This window comes from Takifugu rubripes, chromosome 11 (assembly GCF_901000725.2).
Source record: "Takifugu rubripes chromosome 11, fTakRub1.2, whole genome shotgun sequence".
NCBI lineage: Eukaryota > Metazoa > Chordata > Actinopteri > Tetraodontiformes > Tetraodontidae > Takifugu > Takifugu rubripes.
Window position 1 is genome coordinate 3676763 of NC_042295.1, and position 20868 is coordinate 3697630.

At 44.1% G+C, this 20868-nt stretch overlaps 1 protein-coding gene across 11 annotated transcripts in view; it reads right to left on the reverse strand.

The window, feature by feature from the left end:
- Nucleotides 1-1001: 1001 nt before the first annotated feature.
- The window catches only part of fli1 (Fli-1 proto-oncogene, ETS transcription factor), a 35734-nt gene continuing 15867 nt past the window's right edge, over nt 1002-20868 (reverse strand). For 9 of the 11 annotated variants that reach the window (XM_029844358.1, XM_011608231.2, XM_011608233.2 and 6 more), the window contains 8 exons: nt 18217-18428; nt 17794-17948; nt 16682-16885; nt 10947-11015; nt 5872-5931; nt 5200-5259; nt 4684-4731; nt 1002-3894 (listed from right to left, as the gene is read on the reverse strand). In XM_029844358.1, the coding sequence (XP_029700218.1) occupies nt 3365-3894; nt 4684-4731; nt 5200-5259; nt 5872-5931; nt 10947-11015; nt 16682-16885; nt 17794-17948; nt 18217-18428 (1338 nt within the window). In that variant the 3' untranslated portion in view covers nt 1002-3364. The remainder of the gene's footprint in view (nt 3895-4683; nt 4732-5199; nt 5260-5871; nt 5932-10946; nt 11016-16681; nt 16886-17793; nt 17949-18216; nt 18429-20868) is intronic. The other 2 variants (XM_029844359.1, XM_003968259.3) reach the window with 1 other exon arrangement.

Here is a 20868-nt window from a genome sequence, read left to right on the forward strand (position 1 = left end):
ATAAACTGATATTTGTGGTGCCATGTTTTGCCCGTACCTATTCATAACAGAAATCCTCAACTTTCTGTTTATACACACACACACCAAGGTGTCAGAATGTGTGCACACACACGCACACACACCATTGATTTATTGACTGATAAATCGGTACAGACACAGACAGGGTTTCATGTGCCTCTGTCCTTATGTTAATTGTACCGCCACATAAAAATAACAAACCTATACTGGTAACACTGGTGAATAAGTCCACGTCGTCCAAGAGGACCTGGACAGCGGGAAGATGTCGCGCACCTCAATGAGCATTTTTAACAATAATGCTGAGATAGGAGGCCATTTGTCCATGTCTTTCATATCTCTGTTAGAAATGACTTGCTATTATTTTTGCTCACTAACGTCTTTTCATAACAGCAAAGACAGCGGAGAAATCTCACCTGAATATACTTGAGTTGGACTTTCCAGATAGGAGAAGTTAGATATCAGCGTTTCACGATAGCAAAGGCTTCTGCCCGTTTGTATGAGAATGAGAAAATTAGTGCACATGTGTGTGTTGTGCATATAACAAACTACTGACACATTCCTCTCAGCAGTAATTTGACTCTTACTGCACATTTTTGTCCGATTCCTGCCGAGTGCAATCTCAAATGTACAGATTCGGGGAGATAAAACCTGCAATAACCTGACACACAATCACTTTGTGAAAACTTCCACTGAGCAGCTGTGACCTCAGGGCCTCAGACTCCAAGACAGACATGATTCAGAGAGTGACATCAGAGCAAAGGCCAAATAACATGAGGAGCTGTTGACAGTGAACACAGCTCGCCACTGTGTCCACAAATAACAGATGAGATTGTACGTAAGAGGGATCCGGAAAAATTGGCCATTTTTGAAACAAGGTGCGATTATGCTTGCTGGCTTTTTTGGACACTTTTGTCTTTAAAACAACTCCCTGAGTGTAGCGTCAAGAGGTCAAAACACGAAAAAAAACAAACCAAAAAACAGGGAACAATCTAGAGGTAAAAACATTTATTTTGTCACATTTTACCTATACAAAAGCCCTTTTTCAAAAGGTATGACTTCATACATTGCAGGAATGACAATAATAATAAAACATTGGTTAATTGTAAAATTATACACATACATTATATATATATATATATATATAAATTCATTTGATATCCAAAATACATCGCATATAGGAAGTAGCGCAGATCCCTTTTGAACGATAATGCGTGTGAGACGTGATCGTTAGGGTTACAGACCTTTTTTTATGAATTAAATGTTCCTATGATAGCAGTTTGTGTTTTGTTTTTGTTTTTTTTACATATGATATCTGTAAATCTTAAATGGATCTTTAGGAAAGATGATCAGTCATTATCAAACGTGCATTACGAGTCAAGGAATCCCTGGTTACTGGATTATGATTATCAAGCAGGCACTTGTGGCTAGAAAAATACCTTTCGTGCGTAAAAGCACATTGGGTGTTATAAGCACATTTCAGAAATAATAATAATTAAAAGAAAAACAAGTTAAAATGTATTGCCCAAATGTACAGATATATAAAAATGCTTACACTGCTGAACTACTTAGCAGAAATGGACTTTAAAGGTTTGCATTTTTGACCGAGGTCAACTCGTATTAATTATCTTGACTTTTATACTGTCACATATGAAAATAACTCTGCATAATTTATACAGTAAGTTGCTTTAATGCCTAGTTGTCTGATGCTTATAAAATAATACAACATACGTCTGACAAACGCACAGCGTTTGCGAATCTGAGGATTTCTTTGTTTCACCTCGTCATACTTCATTGGTTTTGTTGTCCGAGAGACAAAGTCCCGAGCGATTCGTTTTCAAAAGGAATGCTTCTGCTATCAACAGCTTTGGACACCTGAAGATGGATATGTTTAATATCGGGATAAAAATCCTGGCATGAGAGTCAAGCGCCCTTTGGCGGGAGCTTTGGATCCGTGAGGAGAGACAATCGATGCGACACCCGCGGCTCTCTGACCTGGATCCAACCCTGCTGAAGCGCTTCTTCCACTTCCTGAGGAGCCACATCAACCCCCACCCCACCCCCAACGCTTCTCACCTTATTCAATGGAGACCTCCGCCAGAGTGCACATCAAAATCAAAAATTTGTCAGACTTCTCGGGAGACGTTGGCATGTTGATTATGAGGATATGTGTCACGTGTTTAAATATTCGATGCCGTTTCGTTTATAGTGAATAGGAAATATATGAAATAAAGCAGTGGTTAAGACAAAGTAAGTGTTAAAGTTTGCAAAAAGGCGCTTCCATGGTTCTTTTAAAAAAAAAAAATCATACACAGTGTTAGAAATAAAACAATTTTGCCCACAATCTGACAAATTTTGATTTTGCCGACGCGTATCCCTTTTTATGCGCAGTTCACAAACCAGAAGACATTCACATTAATACTGACATGCTGGAGCAAACAAACATCTGGAAAATAACGTGGCTGAAAGGCAACGACATGGCAAGCACTTAGTAGCCTGGTGTGTGGGCCCCCTGAAAAACAGCTGACCTGGCTTTGATTATTGCTGCAAGTTACTGCAATTATGTGCTGACTCAGCGAGTGCAGTGGAGTCAACTTTACACCTTGGCCACCTAAACTCCAAACACACACACACACGCGCACACGCGCACACACACACGCACACACACAGCAAGTGTGTGAAGTCAGAGTTGACCCAGGTCAGCAGAAATGTACAGCGCTAGCTTCTCCAGCATTTAACTCTTCTCTAGCCTTCCAGTTTGGAGGATAACCAAAAGCATGAATGGCACATTCCAGTTGCCTCATTTCATTCAGTGCTGAGAAAAGTTCATCTCTTTGAGAGCCTCCCCGATCCAGCGAATCCCAGAAGACTCTATAAATGCAAACTAAATGTAAAAACAGACGGCTAGATGTGGTGGGAATAAGAAACTCCAACCAGACTGCAGATGAGTGGAAGGAGGCGCATGCTTAAAGGCACAATGGTCAAAGTGTACTGAGGAGGATGCAGATTGAGACCCGTTAATAACGGGCCCATGTCTGGGGCTGTAGCTCGGCCGGGAGGCAGCTTTTTTGGACGACAGGATAGGAGAAGGCACAAAAACATAAACAAGCCATTGCTAGTCTTGTAAAGCTAAGTAGTATTCCATTGGATCAACGCATCCAGTTGTTCATAGATTCTTAAAAACAATAGAAAAATCTTCATTCATAAGGAGGATTCCTTCAGAAGACAAGCCCCAAACGACTCAGTCTTCGTTGCTTCAGCGTCACTGGGAGTGCAGATCACCAACTGTGGAATTTACAGTGAGACGAGGGAAGTTTTCAAGGGCTTATGAATGGTCAGAATTAGGTGGTTAATAGTAACTACCCAGGTGGGATGGCACATGGGTGTTGGGGTGGCGAGGAACATTTGGGTTGGGGTATATCCCAGGAGTGGGAGAGCTCCAGTATGGAGTGGTGGGTCCGAAGAAATTGGAGGAAGTGACTGGCATGGATGGCGGGTGTGGAGACACAAAGTTGACCTTCTGCTGGTGGGTGTGGTACGAAGGCACGTAGGCTAGGTCCGAGGGGTACTTGTACATGGATGACTCTGTAGGGTGCGGCTGCAGCGCCTGAGCAATGCCGTGAAAGTCAAACTTGTAGGCGTAGCGTTTGCCGTGGACTTTGGTCATGATGTTTTTGTCATAATAGTAGCGCAGCGCACGGCTCAGCTTGTCGTAGTTCATGTTTGGCTTGCTCTTCCTTTCCCCCCAGCGTCTGGCCACTTCGTCTGGATCCGTCATCTTGAACTCTCCGTTGGTGCCTTCCCAGGTGATGCAGCCGGCGTTGGCGCTGTCGGACAGGAGCTCCAGGAGGAACTGCCACAGCTGAATCTGACCTGAACCTGATGGTGGAGACAAATAGATTACAGTATTTCTCTGTAAAAAAATGTCAATGATTAGTAATGTCTGCGTACTAAAGCCCAAGTCAATAGATACACGTCCTTCGAGTCTATTATTATAGCTTGTCTTTGCATGTGTATAGACGTGTGGAACAAAGGATGCATCTCCAAGGACATTGTTGAGAGGCTCCAGATTTGGAGTTTACAAGCCAAAATGCTGCCCATTTCATGTGCCAAGGCCTGTCCCTTACCACTGTCCAATTAGCAACCATCTAATGCTAAGCTAGCGCTGCAGGATGCTACCTACAGGCTGCAGAATGACCACTCAGATAGCCTGTTTATAATAGTGGGTTAGGGTTTATTCATGTCAATCTGAGGAACAAGAGCCCTAAATTCCACCAGTTTAAGGATCGCCCGACCAGAGGAAGTAAAACATTGGATCAAGTGTAGTGGCCAGACGTGTTCTCCTGACTACCACACAACTACACAGACAAACACGTACATCGAGGAACATCTCAACAGCTCAGAGCTCACGGACCTGTCCTGTGCAAAAACAACCTCTCAGGTCACAACCTGAGGACCGATCAATTTTATTATTTACCTACAGGGCAAAAAGATCAATCAATTACACGGCTGCCCTGGCAGACCTGGACCAGCAGGAGAGCTACATGCTAATGCTAATCAATGATTACAGTGATGTGACAGGAAGGATTATCTGTCTGTCTGTCTGTCTGTCTATCTGTCTATCTGTCTATCTATCTATCTATCTAACAAAAATGTGTTGCACTTCACCTGGATTGGCAAGGCGACTACTGGTGGGACCAAGAATCTGGTATGGATCTGTTGAGGGGCAAAAAAGCTTTATTATACAAACCTCTGTTAATAATGAGTCTGAGTAATTAGTGACAAAGACTGAAAACAGCTTAATAAGAGGAAAGGTCCAAAATTTTAGACAAAAATTAAGATTGAAAATTCTTGTGTGTTTTCATTTAGTACAATGTTACACTTCATATTGGCACAAATTCCAAAGTATCTATTTTTCAATGGTTTTTCAGTGGCTGGGTAAAAGGCAGAAAATCATACAGTAATTATATATTAATTTGGAACATTTAGGGTTACTATAATGGAGCTTGATTTTGGGTTTGATTTAGGGTTTGTATTTTTGGTGCAGCATTCTTGCCATTTTGAAGGTGTACAAGCTTAGAAATTTGATGTTTTCCGTGGTTTAAAATTGCTGCAGTAGAGAAGAGAAGAGTGTTTAATGGAGATCGACATCTGTGTGAGCTAACGTGTCTGCTTGGTCACTACCTGGCTGAGCTCTGGGCTGTTCAGCTGACTTGGTCACATTCTGCGTCACTACTGGTGAGCCTGGAGGGAGAGAAGAGGAGGACATGTTTAGATATAAGGACAGAATATAAACGATATCTACAGGTCATTAACAAATAACCAGGAAACTGCATGACCTTAAAGACCCAGCTCTTATAAAATGACTATTAATCTGTTTTTAGTACTATAGAAATTTCAATTCTGCCTGTGATGTGTGTCATAACTCGACTGCACACTGGCAAGCTCTATCATGTCAGCGATTCCTTCAAACCAGATTCCTAAGAAGAAAAGTCGTGGATTAACCCTGGAAGTTCCATTTTCATCTCTATTTCCATCAATTCAAATCTTCCTGCTCCCAAGTTGCATCTGATGACGCCATTTCTGGTTGTGTTAGAGCAGAACAACAACGCTCTCCCTCTTAAACTGCTTATTTCTGTCATCCTGCGCATCTCTGCGTAAATGCTCACTGGGACACATCGACACTGTCAAAAGCAGGATTTCTCAGCTCTTTTCAACGGGTCAAACGCAACATCAAGCAGGTGCTTTAGTGTAATCTGGTGTCTTTGTGTTTTAATGTGCACAGAATAATAAAATTCCCCTGTGCACGAGGAGTCCAGACAAAAACACACAAACGGATGATTATAGTGGTTTCACCTTTCCCGCTGTGCATGTTGTTTGACCATCCGGTCCGTCGTACAGCATCATAAGAAGAGTCTGGTGGGAAAGAAAGAAAGAATAAAATATACAGTTTCATCATTTACAATATCAACATTTAAGCAGCAAGACAGGATATGGCTACTAGCTAAGGCTAGCTAACGCTGTTTGCACCACTCTTTCTATAAATAAGTGTTTGTTTTGGTTATAAACCAATTACCATACAAGAGGATCAGGTAGGAAACCCGTCAGCCCCATTCCTCTCCACGTTCAGCTTTTATGACACGTTGACAATCGGCCAAACTGGCCGTTTGTATGTATTCTACCTGCTTATGAAGCTGGACCACATCCAGTGGCAATCAATTACCCGGGCACTGGAAGATAAAACCAGCTTCATGCCATCCACGGCCAGTTTTCTGGTCTAGCCAGGACACCTGGCTAGCACACTTTATGTTTGGATCATTGTTAATTAAACTAGTTCAAACAAATGACAGAACCCAGGGAAATGTGATCGTGGCACACTCCCAATCCATTGACAGTGCTGTCACGAGCTGCAAAAAGTTTGTCAGCATAGCTTCTGCCAGAGGGGCAGCGGGCAGAAACTGGAGGAAGATGGAGGCTGCTGCTGAGCTAGGCAAGCTTCAGAAAGGTCAAATCACCACCCCTCTCCTGACAGACAGGACATACTTTTTTGAGAGAAGCTTAATGAGAAGTGTTGGCATTTAAAATCTACACATTTGTAGAGACTGTGTTTGGTGTGCATGTTGCAGGATTCGGTGCCTGACTGTCTGCTAATGCAGCCGCACTACTGCTTTTTTAAAATTATATTCTATGTCAGTACCATTCTAAATCAACAGTACAATAGTACAATACATGCTGTCAGCTCACATGACAACAATTATATTTTCAGGCCTGATAATGACAGGTTGAACAAGAGTTTAAAAGTAAGACTTGACATTAGAGGAACTTTAATTATCAGAAAGGGTGCGCTGCCAGGTTGGTGGTGCTGCACCTGTCAGGATGTCCTGGTAAACACACACTCATCACCTTTCGCTTCATAAGCGATCCGCTTAAAAGGCTGTGAAACACTGCCCCCGCGTGGAGTCTAGTGAAACTACACATAATTGCAATGGACGTTTCGTAAATGTGGATATTCAATTTATCTACTTTGGAAAATAAATGATGAACCATTGAATGAAACAATTAATTTGTTCTTTACAAAGCTTTGTTGTTTTTTTAAGTTGTAAAAGCCTACACATGCTCACATCAACTTTAAATTAAAAAAATGTAAAAAACTTTACATTAAAATAATTTACTAATTAGTAACTCCCTGGGTTATGTTGATTTAAATATAGACTTAGAGGGAATGATTAGGAAGATATAAACCATTTAGTGCTGATGGATGCTCTGATGTCTATGTTTGTACTAAAATAGAAGAAAAGAACAAAATAAAAGATAAATCCCTAAACTAAAAAATGGGAAAGGATGGACAAATAACATAGTGCTGCAGGGGCTCACAGGGGCTGTCAGCCTCAATCTGGTGTGGGCCAGCACGATAGTCAAGGAGCAGCGACGGGGGGAGAGTCCTGGGAGATTTGCGTTTCCTGCCTGCCTTGCCAGCAGACAACCTCTCTTTGTTTTACTGGCCCTTTCCCCCCCCCTCCACGCTCCAACAACCGTCCCCCTACCCTCAAACCCACCTCGCCCCGTCAACTTAAAAAGGTAGAAAACGCCACCGATGCAGCAGGCACAAACAGGAGAAGAGAACACGAGAGAGGTGGTGAAAGAAGAGAAAGGGGAAAATGTAGAGACGCAGACAGAAAATGGAGTGAGTCAGGAACGTAAGTTGGTGAAAAAAAAAAAGGTAAAACAAAAACAAATGAGTCAACCTGGAAAAAGACACAACGGCAACAGGAGACGCAGGGAAAAATAGTGTTTTTGTGCTGAAATGCTATGAACGACGCAAATTGTTCAACCATGATTGGAATTCAGTTTGATTTCCTTCAGTTTCAGCGATACGGTCAAGAGCCTCGGCGCTTTAGGAAGGTCGGAGGCTGAGAACCGAGCAGGCAGCCGAGGACTCAGCCCGGGACGTGAGTGGGTGAGGGAATGATGTGGGCGCGAAGCTACGACGGCCTGTTTACATTTATTCCAGTCTAATAAATGTTGAAATAGCTTACACCGGCCCTCAGCGGCAACTACACGGCACCGTCCGCGCTGAACTAGGACATTGACGATGGTCTTTGGTAAAAGGGAAACACTGAAGAAGTTTAAAACTCTTTACGCTGTTAAAAATGGGATGAAAGGTGGGGAAAGTGACAGCGGCGAAGCAGCAACGTAGGTGGAACGCACCAATAAGGGTCGGGTCTTTTGTGGCTACTTATGGTGAGCCAGCAATGCAAACACAGACACAGACTCGAATGTGCCGCCTCTTCCCCAGCCTCCCCCAACCTTCCCCCCACCTTCCTTTTTCCAAGCCTTCCTCTGGCTGCGACTGGAGCCAGTTTCCACTCGGATCTGGGGTGTGGTGCACACTGTTGAGAGACTTCCACTTCAGGACCAGTTAGTCAAAACAAGGCCCGGTGAGCATGAGACACAGACAGATGGAGAGAGAGAAAGAGGGAGAGAGGGGGGGAGAGCGAGGAGGCTGAGCACGGAGGGAGAGACAGAGCAGAATGAGAAAGACGAGACTGTTTTTAACCTCAGAGACCCAGACAGAGCGCATTTTTTTCTAATACCCGTAATACAGGTGCATAAGACATAACAGAGCTAAGAGGAGCAGAATGATGTCAGGAGTTACACGGCGCAACAGAGAAGGAAGCAGGAGAAGCGCGGCCTGCATGCAGTGCACACAGCAGACACACACGTGCACATAAAAACAATGGTTTGTCCCGAGAGGGTCTTCTTTTTAAACTCAGTTATCAGTGCAACGGGCTGTTTGCTAGTCCAGATGTTAGCAAAGGTGACGTGTACGATTATATCACAGCCTCTTAAAAGATTACAGCCAAATCTGCGGCACAACCTGATAATTACACACACTTCAGTAGACGCAAAACTCCTTTTCTTTACTTTGCTCGCGTATCTTTAAACGCTTTTATTTGTTTTCAACTCTGAGCTTTTCGAGTGTGTTTTCTGTTAATGCACTTTTTTATGAACGCATGCCTCAACTCCCCACAGTATTACCCCATGATCATAACTGGCATCACATGTGGCTTAAAACGAGCTTAAATATTAATAAAACATTTGGTTCTCAGGCCTCATCTGTTCCCGGCCTGATGGGCTTGAGGCTTCACACGCTGCAGCCGCCTGCTCGTCTTCTCTCCGTTTCCCAACTCCGCTGAGATGCAGGTTAAACAACCCCGCACACTCAAATAACCTGCAAGCTTTAGTACCGCTTTGACAACCCTAATAAATAATGAATCATCTAAGTTCCCCGTTTGGTCCTCAGAGAAGAGGCGGCTCTGTAATCAGTAGCCAGGCTGCCTAAAACACAGGAAACCTTCAATGCTAAAAAGTGTGAAACGAGCAACACAAACTATGAAAAATACTGATAAAATGTGCTGCAACATGCTACAGGAGAACATGTATGGACCCCCCCCCCACCAACACACACACTCCCTTTCATAACCTCCGCATTCCCTCTTTTATTTGCTCCGGTTTATTCATAACGCTACATTTTACACCACAGAGTCTGGAGCAGATTAAGACTCGTCTCCCGCTGCATGCTCGTGCTTACTCTACCCCAAAGAGCCTGAATGGTATTTCGCTCTTCTCAAAAGGCAATATGAAGTCGAACATCTGGCAAAGCTGCTCGGAGAAAATGTTGATAAAGGTTTTTCCCTGAAATCTTTCCACGTTGAGCCACAACCTCTCACAGCTGCTACCTTCTTTCACCCATTTGTTTGACTTTTAATGGCAGGAATGGCTCTTGTAAGCTTGAATTTGGTGCAATGGTCAATAAGATAAATGTGGTGGAATTTAGGTGGATCTGTTTTCGTTGGAAAGTCCCCAAGTGTGGACAGTGGAAGTGTCAGGGACGCTGGTACGGGAGCCCATTGTAGAGTCACCTCTCATGAAAGGGAAATGCTCCTAAAGGGAGTGACCCTCTATTCCAGCCAGACTAAATACCTGCTGCTGAGAACCAGGAAGGCCAGGGTCGAGGGGTGACAGAGCAGAACCTTATCTGTCCTGCACATGAGCCCGCTGCTATTGCAGGGAGAACAAGAACACGGGCTGCTGACTCTCACCGCTGGAGCAGATAGAGAGAGGCAGAGGGCATTCTTGGACACTTATCAGACGCCATGTTTCCGCCTCTCCTGCCTCGATAGTGCCTCTCATCCTGTGAGCAAGGCTATCTCTGTTATTGCAGTCTTTTCTCCCGTCTCTGCTGTTGACACCGTATAGCGAACGTAAAGGACGTGCACCTATTATGTCCAGATATGCTCGCCGGCCTTCGCCCAGCTCATGTTGTATCAGCACAAAACAGTGTTTGTACAGTGAACAGGCATCCAGACTAAAGACACAAGCATCAAGTGCTAACTTGAGTCACAGGAAGCCACCATGCAGTTTCTTAATTTCTAGAAATCTTTATATTCTTGATCTATAAATTAACTTTTACCATGTTTGGTAGGGTTAATGTATAGACAGAGATGCACTTATACAATATCGTGGGGACAGTGAATACTATATCATATAATAACCTGACGGCTGATTCCGCCTCTGTTCGCTATTCCTGTCTCTTTAATAATCATCCATTTTGACACCATCCTGTCCCCACCCTGCTGGGGACGTGCTGCTTTTGTCTCCGTGTTGGCCGATGGCTCAGATTGCTGTCCTCAATAGAAGGCCGCGGTCCGGCAGCTTGGCTGTATTACGTAAGATAAAAGGTGCACCTGCACACAGCTTTGTCGGCAGCAATCAAAGGTTGTGTGCGCGTTCAATACAAATTCACACGGGGTTGTGAGCAATACAGTACGTCTATCTGCATATCTCTCTGGTCTCCTGCTCTTTATCTGTGGGCACCTGCATCGGGCCAAATATGCACGAAGCAGAGCAGAAGGAAGCGGAGCACTTACCGTCTTTGGCGGCCAGGCGTGGCGACGGGTCCGTGTGAGATGGTGTGTTGTAGGATAACGATGAGCTACCTGTAAGGAGATGAGACAGAGACCAGTGGAAGGTCAGACTAATGAATGAATGACTGAAAGTGACCAAGTTCAGTGGGAGTCTCTGGCTCTCTTCAGTCTAAAGGCATCAGTGGAACTAAATCTTGTAGTATTATTCATAATAAACTCACTGTTGTGCTGTTATACTGTTGTTAACTTTTTTTAAGTTTTTACAGTGTGGTGAAAGAACTTAAATAATTGCAAGAAGAAAAGGATTTTATAGAGACAAACTGCGCGCTAACCTATATTAGAGATATGTCTGACCTTTTTTTAAATCTTTTTCATGCATTTTTAAGACATTTTGTGATTTGTTTCCCAAAAGAGACGTGAAGACAGATTATTACACCTGATGTACCAATTATCAGCATATAAATATCAAACTATATATTTTTTACAGTGTGTTTTCTTTAAACATTTTAAAGCAGTTTGACTAAAGGCTGTAAGTGGCTTTAAACAACCAGCAGGTGGCAGCACGCGGTTCATTCGTCCATCCTAAAATAACGGTGCTGCTCGGTCCTGAAAAATACTTCCAGTCTATGTCACAAAAATGTAATCCTACATAGTCTCTTAAAATTCAACAAAACTCTCACCATCTCAAAATCAAATACAACTGTATTGCATGCATATTGTTGCCTATTTATTCTACCTTATGGTGTGGAGGTCTGTGCTGCATTCCTCCACTTACACAGGCACCCTGGGCGGCACCAAAATGCTCTCTTAATTTTAGCTACCCCCAGGCATAAATCAGCGAGTGGAAAAACAGACCCAAAAAATGCACAGAGAAAACACAAGAGCAGCTTCTACTTGTGGAGATTTGGCAGTGAGACGGCGGCAGGGAGCTGCCGAGTATCGAAGGCACAACCTTCTTAAATTGTTTGGTCGGCGAAAACAATTTAAACCAGCGGAAATTCACAGCAAAAATTAAATATGTGATGAGCTTTAGTTGAAATCAGATGTCGGATTCTGTGCTGCCGCTCCAGAGCTGCTGCTGGGGCTGGGGGTGGAAGGGGCCCACGGTCGCAGACAAGGGGAACTGTTATTTTTAGGGGGTGGCTGTGGGGTGAGAGCAGGGTGCTCCACAAATGTATTCTAACCTCCCAACACCGCACCCCTCCCGTCTTGACCTACTCCACGGCACCCCCAAGGCTCTGGGTCTAGTTTAAAAACCTGGGGGCTCCAGAACAGGGCAGCCATTGTACAAAGCAGATTCCCTGCACGGCAATCAAACGCAGCTTCCCGTACAAAAATAATCCCACACGCTAAGCGTGAGCGCGCAGGGGTGAGCTGCCACCAAAGCACAATCTTCAGAATGGGGTGAAAGTGTTTCAGAAAGAGGAAGGGAGCAGCAAGCGATGCCTTTAACCCTTTTCCTGCTGTGCGCCACATATGTGGGCTGACCCAGACAGGCAAGCAGGCCGCCATTGCTGAGAAAAACCTCAAAGCATCCCACAGAGAAATTCATGGCTGCCGTATGGGAGCGACGACAGCTGACGGAGTCGTGGCAGCGCCGCCTGTTTATCTGGACGTCTTTGCCTCTCTTGGAAAACAAACAGCTGATCTGACAGCACAGCGGGAGGACGGGCCGGCCGTTCGGACCCTCGCCCTCCGCTTCCATCTCCAGCCACATCTGCAGACAGTCTGGCAGGTTACATAACATTCACAAACACTTTTCTTTTCTCTTCTTTTCAGTGTCGGATGGCGCTTTTCTCCATCCGCCAAAGTAAGGAGGGACTTTACGAGCCTTCGATTAACCTCCAGCCTCAAAGTGTTTATCCTGCAAAGCTATACGCTACTCAGACATGTGGACTGAGATTGATCAACAAACTCAGGGATTTAGTCACCCACTTTTTGGCATCTTGCCATCTTACGGGTAATAAAGGGCCTCCTGGCAACAGTAAAGTTATTTTTCCAGCTTTATGCCATACCTCTATAGCTCTATACCTAGTCTTTAAAAGAATTCCAGAAAGTTTTCAAAACCAAAACAGATCTGAGGTCCAAAACATCCCGTGTAAATGTTCTCTCAGACAGGCCGCGCAAGCAAGATGAGATGAGAGGAGATTGTTTTTGTTCGCATTTCTTATTCATTCAAAAAGTATTTATCTATATACATAGCTGTATTTTTTTTAACTGATTCTGAAGTGAAAACATGTTTGTCTGACCAAAACCTCCATATCCATTATTTCCACTGTATACAGCCTTTCAGCAACAGCCTCTCAGTCATCACGCCGACTGTTTTTCATCGGTGACATGTGCCCTGTGTATAAAGGCCTGTGGATTTGCAAAAAAAAAAAGGTGGGTTTTTGATAGATAAAAAGATGTTTTACCAAGGCAGACAGTAAACACTCAAACATGACAAAGATATATTTGAAAGAGGAGATGGTTGCTCTGTAATGACTCTGGAATTACAGTGTTGTGCACTGGTCAGGTTGCAGTTTATCCAGACTCCATGGATACTGGAGAGCTGGACCTCATCATCTTATAACACATACCTGAAGCTCAGTATTAGAAAGACGATGGTCGAAGCTTCAGCGGAGGCTCTATCAAACCAATAGAGGGACCGTCCCATTTATATTCAACCCCCGGAAGGACTGAGGGTAATGGTGAATGTCTGATTACTTAATACTGAACCTACATTACATGATATACAGCACAAAGTAAAGGTTGAATATCTGTATGTATTAAAGAAGGCCCCATTTTGGAATATATATGGTGAAAGAAGCAAAAACATCACTGTCCAACGTTTGGCAGAAGGACCCCAGATCACCGTTCGTAGCCAGCAGTTAGGTTAAAGTACAATTATCGTGGACCTAAGTAGCTATCCTAAATTACAGATGAGCTCATTGCACTGTTTACATGAATAGCAAGTGCTTATTATCCACCTCCACTTATGCTAATGTGATATGTACATAAAGTGAGTGTCTGAGGGCCAGCAGTCAAGTGAGGAGTCGCTCTGCGATGGTGGCTGACAGCGCGGAGCGGGCAGAAAGCCAGGCCGTTTAGCTCCTGCACCGGCGATAATCTGCCAATAGAAGGGATTAATGCAAGGAGAGCTCAATAAAAATGTTGTGAAGAGAGAGAGAGAGACCACCAGTCCTCCTTTTTCCTTACTCAGCCTTCAAGCCCAGATGTTTATGGTCTGTATAAACTATTGAGGGCTCGAGAATGTCCCCCACTCTGGGGTAGCAGTGCAGAAGCCCAGACTTATCACTTTCCCTTTCCCTCGTTCTCTCTCTCTTAACTCCCTCACTGTAAATCCATCCAGACACACAAGCAGCAGCGACAGCTGGGAAACAGAGCTACTACTATTCTCCAACACCACTCAATCATGGCCACATAGAACTATTTCCACAGCGTTCTTCAAAAAAAAAAAAAAAAAGAACCCAAAACCTTCCAGAGTTATATTTTTATATTTCATACTTAGGGTCTGTCAGGACTCCTGCTCTGATCCTCACGCAACAACTGCAGCGATTACGCTTTATTGTTGTTTTCTCGCGTTCCTCGCTAGACGTTACTGGCCATCTCCATCCCTTCCCTCCCTCCGCGTGCCTGTCTGGGGGGTTTCCGTTACTGGGCTCCGTTAGACGCACATGTGGTATCAAACCAACCAGCATGGGTGCGATAAAGCAAACAATCCACGGCCCCTCCCTGACGGACTAATTTGAGCAAATTCTCAAATTGCACCTCCAAATTGAAAACACATTGGAGTGCAGGCAGCCATCGTTTAGAACTATCAGGATAACTGACCGACAATGAAGCCAAAATAATGCACGGGCAACTTCTCTGATTAGAGCAAGCAGCCGGGGAGCCAGACAGATGTTATGATTGTTCCAAGTGCCGTGCCAGGGTGGGAGTCTGAGTATTTGCCCCCATGAGGTGGCAGGAACGTTTTGTTATGGTATGGCTGCAGGGTGGGGACGTGTGTCCTTGCTCTGTGCTGTCCATTCATACACACAAGACTTAATGACTCTGAGGAATGTTAATCAGAGGTTCAATAAACAGAACCCAATGTGCTCATGACGAACACAGATGTGTATGAAATTATTGCTGGACCCCCCTCGTAGAGTCCATTTTGGGGGGGATAGACTGGGGGTAAGAGGGGATCAAATGGCGAAAGAGACATCACATGACCTGTAATCAGTAAGACTTCCAGGTCGGAGCCGGAGCTCAGGCGAATGAGGCCCATTTTCTCCGTGGGTTCACTCCTCCTCTATATTGTGTTTGTTTGTGCTGCTGTGTCGAAAGAGAAAATGTTCCTCTTTCCAAAACCATCAGCGCTGCGGGCTGTTTAGACAGCCTCAACTTTCCTCCTCTTTCTTCTGTCCAGCCTTCCTTAAATGTTCATTTGCTAACATGGCTTCTTTCGCCCTCGGGCGCGCGGCCTCAACAATACACGCCATTCGACTCTCAGAGATTTCGCCCTTAAACAGGTCAGCCAGTCCAGACGCGGGACGGGAGCATTCGTCTTTATGATTGTCGGGAACGGATCCAAAGCAATTTTAACTGGCAAGTGGATAGGATTCTCCAGACATTTCTTCTGTCTCCAAAATATACAAGAGCTAAAAAAAAAGAAAAAAAAGGCTAGTGATGGGCAGAGCTGTGGTGCAGCGCTCCTAAAGCGTGGCTAAGTCACACAGCCAGTGGACGTAATGAAAACTGCTGTGCGGAGCGTGCCCAGTGGCGGTCAGACAAATCCACCCGTTGCAGCGGCGCACAATGAGGCTGTTATACTCATGGCAAGAATCTCCCTCGGCCCAGACGCCGTGCACCAAGAAAACTGTTGACACCCACAAAAATACAGTTCCCATTACATCATGCCAGAGCCAATCACCATTTCTTGGGAGCAGTGTTAAATTTAGTTGAGCCATCGGTCGCCCCACCCAACGTGGTGTCATGACATTAAAAAAAGACGTCCTCTTTTATTCCGGCGCAGAATGTGAAGAATTCAAATGGGACAAACTCTGAAAACGTCTTGCCTTACGCAGTGAAATGCTTAGATCGTACCTGTTATTGGTTCCACTGACAGAATGAGAGAAGTACAGAGGCTCCATTCCAGTTACCACCATTACAAATCAACCCTTTTCTGCCGCGCTGAGCCGACAGGCCGAGCACGATTCCTGGGGCAATGCACCTGGGCTTCATCTGCGTAGACAACGTGGAATATGGCACTGTCGATTCAAGTGGGGGGATGTGGCCGATGGTTATCAAGGCGAGGGTAGAAAAACCACTCGCTTTCCACAGCTCTGCTCAATACTGGGTAGCCATTATAGAGAAATGAGTTTCCAGTAAAAGCAGTTTCTTTGTTTGTGAATGGTAATGTGAGTGTAGTGTGGCGACAAAAAAAAAAGTGTCATGTTGTTTCCCTGGAGTCTGGAACTATTTTAACCTCGCTTCTGCTCCAAAAAGTACAGGAAAGTATATGAAAAGAGGCTTGTGTGTTGATTGAGAGTTAAATTTGCTGTAAATTCTTTGGCAGAAAGCGAACGTCGCTGTAGATTCCAGCTAAGGCGCGCGCACACATGCGCCCGAAGATGAAACCGCTCTGTTTTTCATCAATTATCTATCAACTTTTTCCAAGGTCTGACCATCCTTCCAAGATGGATTTTAATCATTGTCGTTTTTCTGCCTTAAAAAGCACAAATTGTACTCACTTTCCCTGAGGTAATTGAGATGAGAGAGAAGCACTTCTGCGTTGTACATGCTGGTCAGCCGGAGGAAGTCGTCCTTGCCCATCTTGCACAGCTCTTTGCCGTCCGTGTTCTGGAACATGGCCGTGTCGATCTCCAACAGGCCGTACTCTTTAATGGCCCACTCCAGCCATTGGCGTACGTGGTCCTGGGACCACAGTGACGGGTCTGTAGGAAGGCCCGAGAACAGAGAGGAAGTCGACTTACTTCACGACGATTAAACAGAGAGCAGATGAGTGGGGAGAGCTTGATATCTGACAGTTTGAGAAATGAACAAATTGGAAACAGAATGTGTATCAGCAGCAGCAGCAGCAGCAGCGGCAGCAGCATATAATGTATTCTATCTTATTCATGCCAGATGGAAAGGATTTGAACAAGTTGAGAATATATGGTTTCAGGTAAATAATCTTTTGGGAGTATTATTCATTCATTGTTCCAGCCCTTCCTGATCCAACACGACTGTAACCATGTGCAGGGTCGGGGGTGGTGGGGGGGTTGTTGTGTAAATCCCATCTGTCAGCTTCCAGTAGATGGGATGACCTGGATAGTTGGCCAGGTCATCAGAGAGTTCAGTTATTCAGCGTTTTGGATTTTTGATGAAGCTTGTTTCACAGGAAGTCAAATATGGGTAATATTTGCATTACTTTGAACACCTGACTCACCACTGAAGTGGCAAAAATGGAATAAAATGAATAACAAAACCAAAAGCATTTATTTTTCTTGGAGTGAAATGCGTGTGTTCATGTTTTTTTTGGGGGGGGGAGGAGCATTTTCTTGGAAATATTATTTTTTGAAAGCTGCGGCATAACCTCAATATCTCACACTCACATTTTGGCCAACGGATTGAATGAATATGCGAGTCTGGGGGGGGGGGGGGATTTTGTCAAAAAGAAATCAAAATTTGCTGGAGCAACAGTTTTCCAATGAAATAGCAATAAAAGCAGTCAGAAAACAGCTCAGTTCCTCCAACTATCACAAATATCGGTGTCTATATATCTTGATAAAGCTGCCTAAAGTGACTTCATTTCATGTCAGATAGTCCCTGACTGTGCAAGAGGTCAGCAGGTTGTTCTCACCAGCAGGTACGATGACTCTTCTCTCATTGGTGGTCATATTTGGAGGAGGGGCATTCTTCTCGTCCATGTAGCTTCCGTAGTTCATCTGAGAGACGTCGTTACCCCCCACCAGCTTATTACATTTACCCACACTGCAATCTACCGGAGACTCCCTGCTGCACAAACACACAAGCAAAAAAAGACCATCAGCAGAAAAACAGGGGGTTCTTCCTCTTCCAGCCGTCGGCATAATTATTTACGTCCGACACTGACCAGAGCCAAGCGTTTTAAAGATTAGGAGGTAAAAGTGAAGTTTAGTCCTGTTCACAGTGTCAAACCTCAAAACTCGTGGGATCATCATCTGTGATGTCTGTCGAAAGACTGTCTAATGAGGCCAGACTAATTCCTCCCTACAGAGAGACGGGGGGAGTTCTTATTCTGTACCTGGATCCATTCATGTGCTCGTATTCTCTCTTGACATTGACCCTCACTGGCTGGTTGATCCACTCCTGCTGTGGAGGCAGGGGGTTGATTTTGTGAGTCGGCCCGTAGTCCTGTGTGCCAGATGCAGTCATGTCTGTCTTGGGGAGAGGGGCTGCAGCAGCGTACGGAGGCTCAAATAAGGACTGATCTTCACTCACCACTGATAGCGCCTCCTGCAGGTCAAAGGAGCAAACATCAAATATGTGCGACTTGATTAATGTAGAAAACTGAATGAGAAAATTGGTTCATTAGATTTCATTCATACTGCTGTCAGGTTTGCGTCTGTAAAATAGCTATATCATTCATTATAAAGGAAAAAATACCATGAAGGATTTATGAATAACTCTTCCCATCATTATCAAAGTTCTTATCATGTCTAATAGTGTGAAGATTATTTCCCCAAAAACATTTGAGCTCTTTAAAAGGAACAAGACAATGCAACAATTCTGATCAGCATGAAGTTTTTAGGAAGGGAAAAATGTAAAAACTACAATGGACTCATCTGTATGCAGACTCTCTGCATGCTCTGACATCATGATGGAAAAGACAGAAATGCAACATGTTGGTTAAACAGAGCTTGTCTTACTGATCGGTTTACTTTTAAGAAGTTGTTTTTCTATGCTAAGCTAAGCAGACTGTCCCTTGGCAGTCGTTTATACCAAATTCATTGAGCTGGAAAAGACAGCCGTGCTCTTTTTTACTGCTTCAGAAGAAAGCAAAAAGAGCACATTTCTAAAAAAAAAAAAAAAAAAAAATCAAGCCGTGTCGATTTCTCCAGCCTTGCAAAAGCAGCTCCGGCCATTCGGTTGTGTATTTTTGTTTTGTTTACAACAATTACGCGGTGTTATCGGCGATATCGTAATCTGACATCCTCATTCGTTTATGTTTACAACCCACGTAGCAACTGTAACTTCCTGTTGATGCTAGCGCGACTGCAGTCATGCCCATAGGAGTAAAACAGGCCGAAATATCAGCTTGTCTCCTGTCTCCTGGTCTGACGTGTCCGACATGTATCGCTGAAAACCCAAGAGAAGAGTTCATGGCAACGCTGACCCCGCCGCCATGACTCAGCTGGAACAATGTAAGTTTATTAAAGAAAACAAACGCAAAAACTCAGCGCCGGCAGACATATTACCAGGTTTCCAGCATATTCCTCATGTAAAGTCTTTGAAGTAAAGCATGGATTATCAACCTGATGGGTCACATTTTAGCACGCAGATGTCGCAGTTTAGCACATCTGTATGTGAGGAAAGAGGGCTGTGAGATGTCACCAGCTGAGATCTCTTCAACGCAAATCTTCACTGGCACACAGCTCCTTACTGGTCAGCAATAACTGGATGCCTTTGCTGCGTTTTTACAATAATCCGACAAACATTCAGAATATTGAGCCAAATCATTACAGCCATATGTCCCTGCTGAGGCTTAGACTGGGGTTTGATGCACATCTGGATCTGATGGCACAGCTTAGACGGAGAGACGTGTCTAATTTCATTCCAACATGCCACATATCTGCCCCAAGGGCGAGAACGCTATCTGATATCCACTGATCAATATTTTCAGCATGCAGACGTTTGCATGTCCCTGTTATTAGAACAAAATCCCCGTGATCCACAGAACTCCAGAATCATTCCATTCAGAGACCGTTTAATGCTGGCAGAATGTCTTCACTTTTCCATTTGTTTGTTTTTTGTTGGAAGCATTTTCATTGATATGTTTCCAGGTTGACATATGGTGACGTGTATGTCACATTAACAGCACGCACGCAGCAGCTTTGGGGATGATATTTCACCATCTTTATTCTATTTTTTTACGGTAAGCTTCAATTTTAACTATAATAATCACCATTTTCCTTTTAACGATTGCATTTTTTTTTTAAATTACATTTAATAGTTAATTCCCGTATAATTAAAACCGAACCCATTTGATTTTTACTGACTTCTCAAATAAGAAGCAGCAGGGAAAGAAAAAGAAAATAGCCTCAGCTACTTTAACTGCTCAGGCCAAATTGATTCTCATACATTTTTTCAGCTATCACGATATTTAGCTGAAACTGGTCCATAAAGGTATCCAGTGACGTTTGTAACATTTCTCATCCTTAACTGTGCCAACATTTCCGCTCTAAAATATTTAGACATTGCGCTGCGCTTTAGTGCCCTCTGCTGCAGCACCACCGACCCACATCTGAGGCATCCGTGATCCTGAACACGTCAGAGAAAAAGGCTGAATTACAGCAACACATCCAACTTTTGTATTTAATAAAAAAATATATTTTTTCGCCAGGATTCTATTTTCCAGTGATCTTATCGGTGAATCCATAGCAAAAACCCACTATCTTAGCCCAGCACACTGGCCAGTCTGGGGATGATAAAGTGCAGAGGAGTGAGAGAACGTCTCAATACAGCCTGATAAGGACCCAGGCAGCAATTGTGACTGCAGTTCGTTACATTTACAGTGACATATCAGCCTGCCATTCAGGCTATGATTGGCAAGTGGTGCAGCCATATCAGGGCTGCATTTAGGTTAGTTTGTAAAAATAGACGCACACAATCACCCAGGAGAAACTGAAAGGTTGACAGACCACTGCTCCAAATATCTACAGGCGGTTGGATTCAG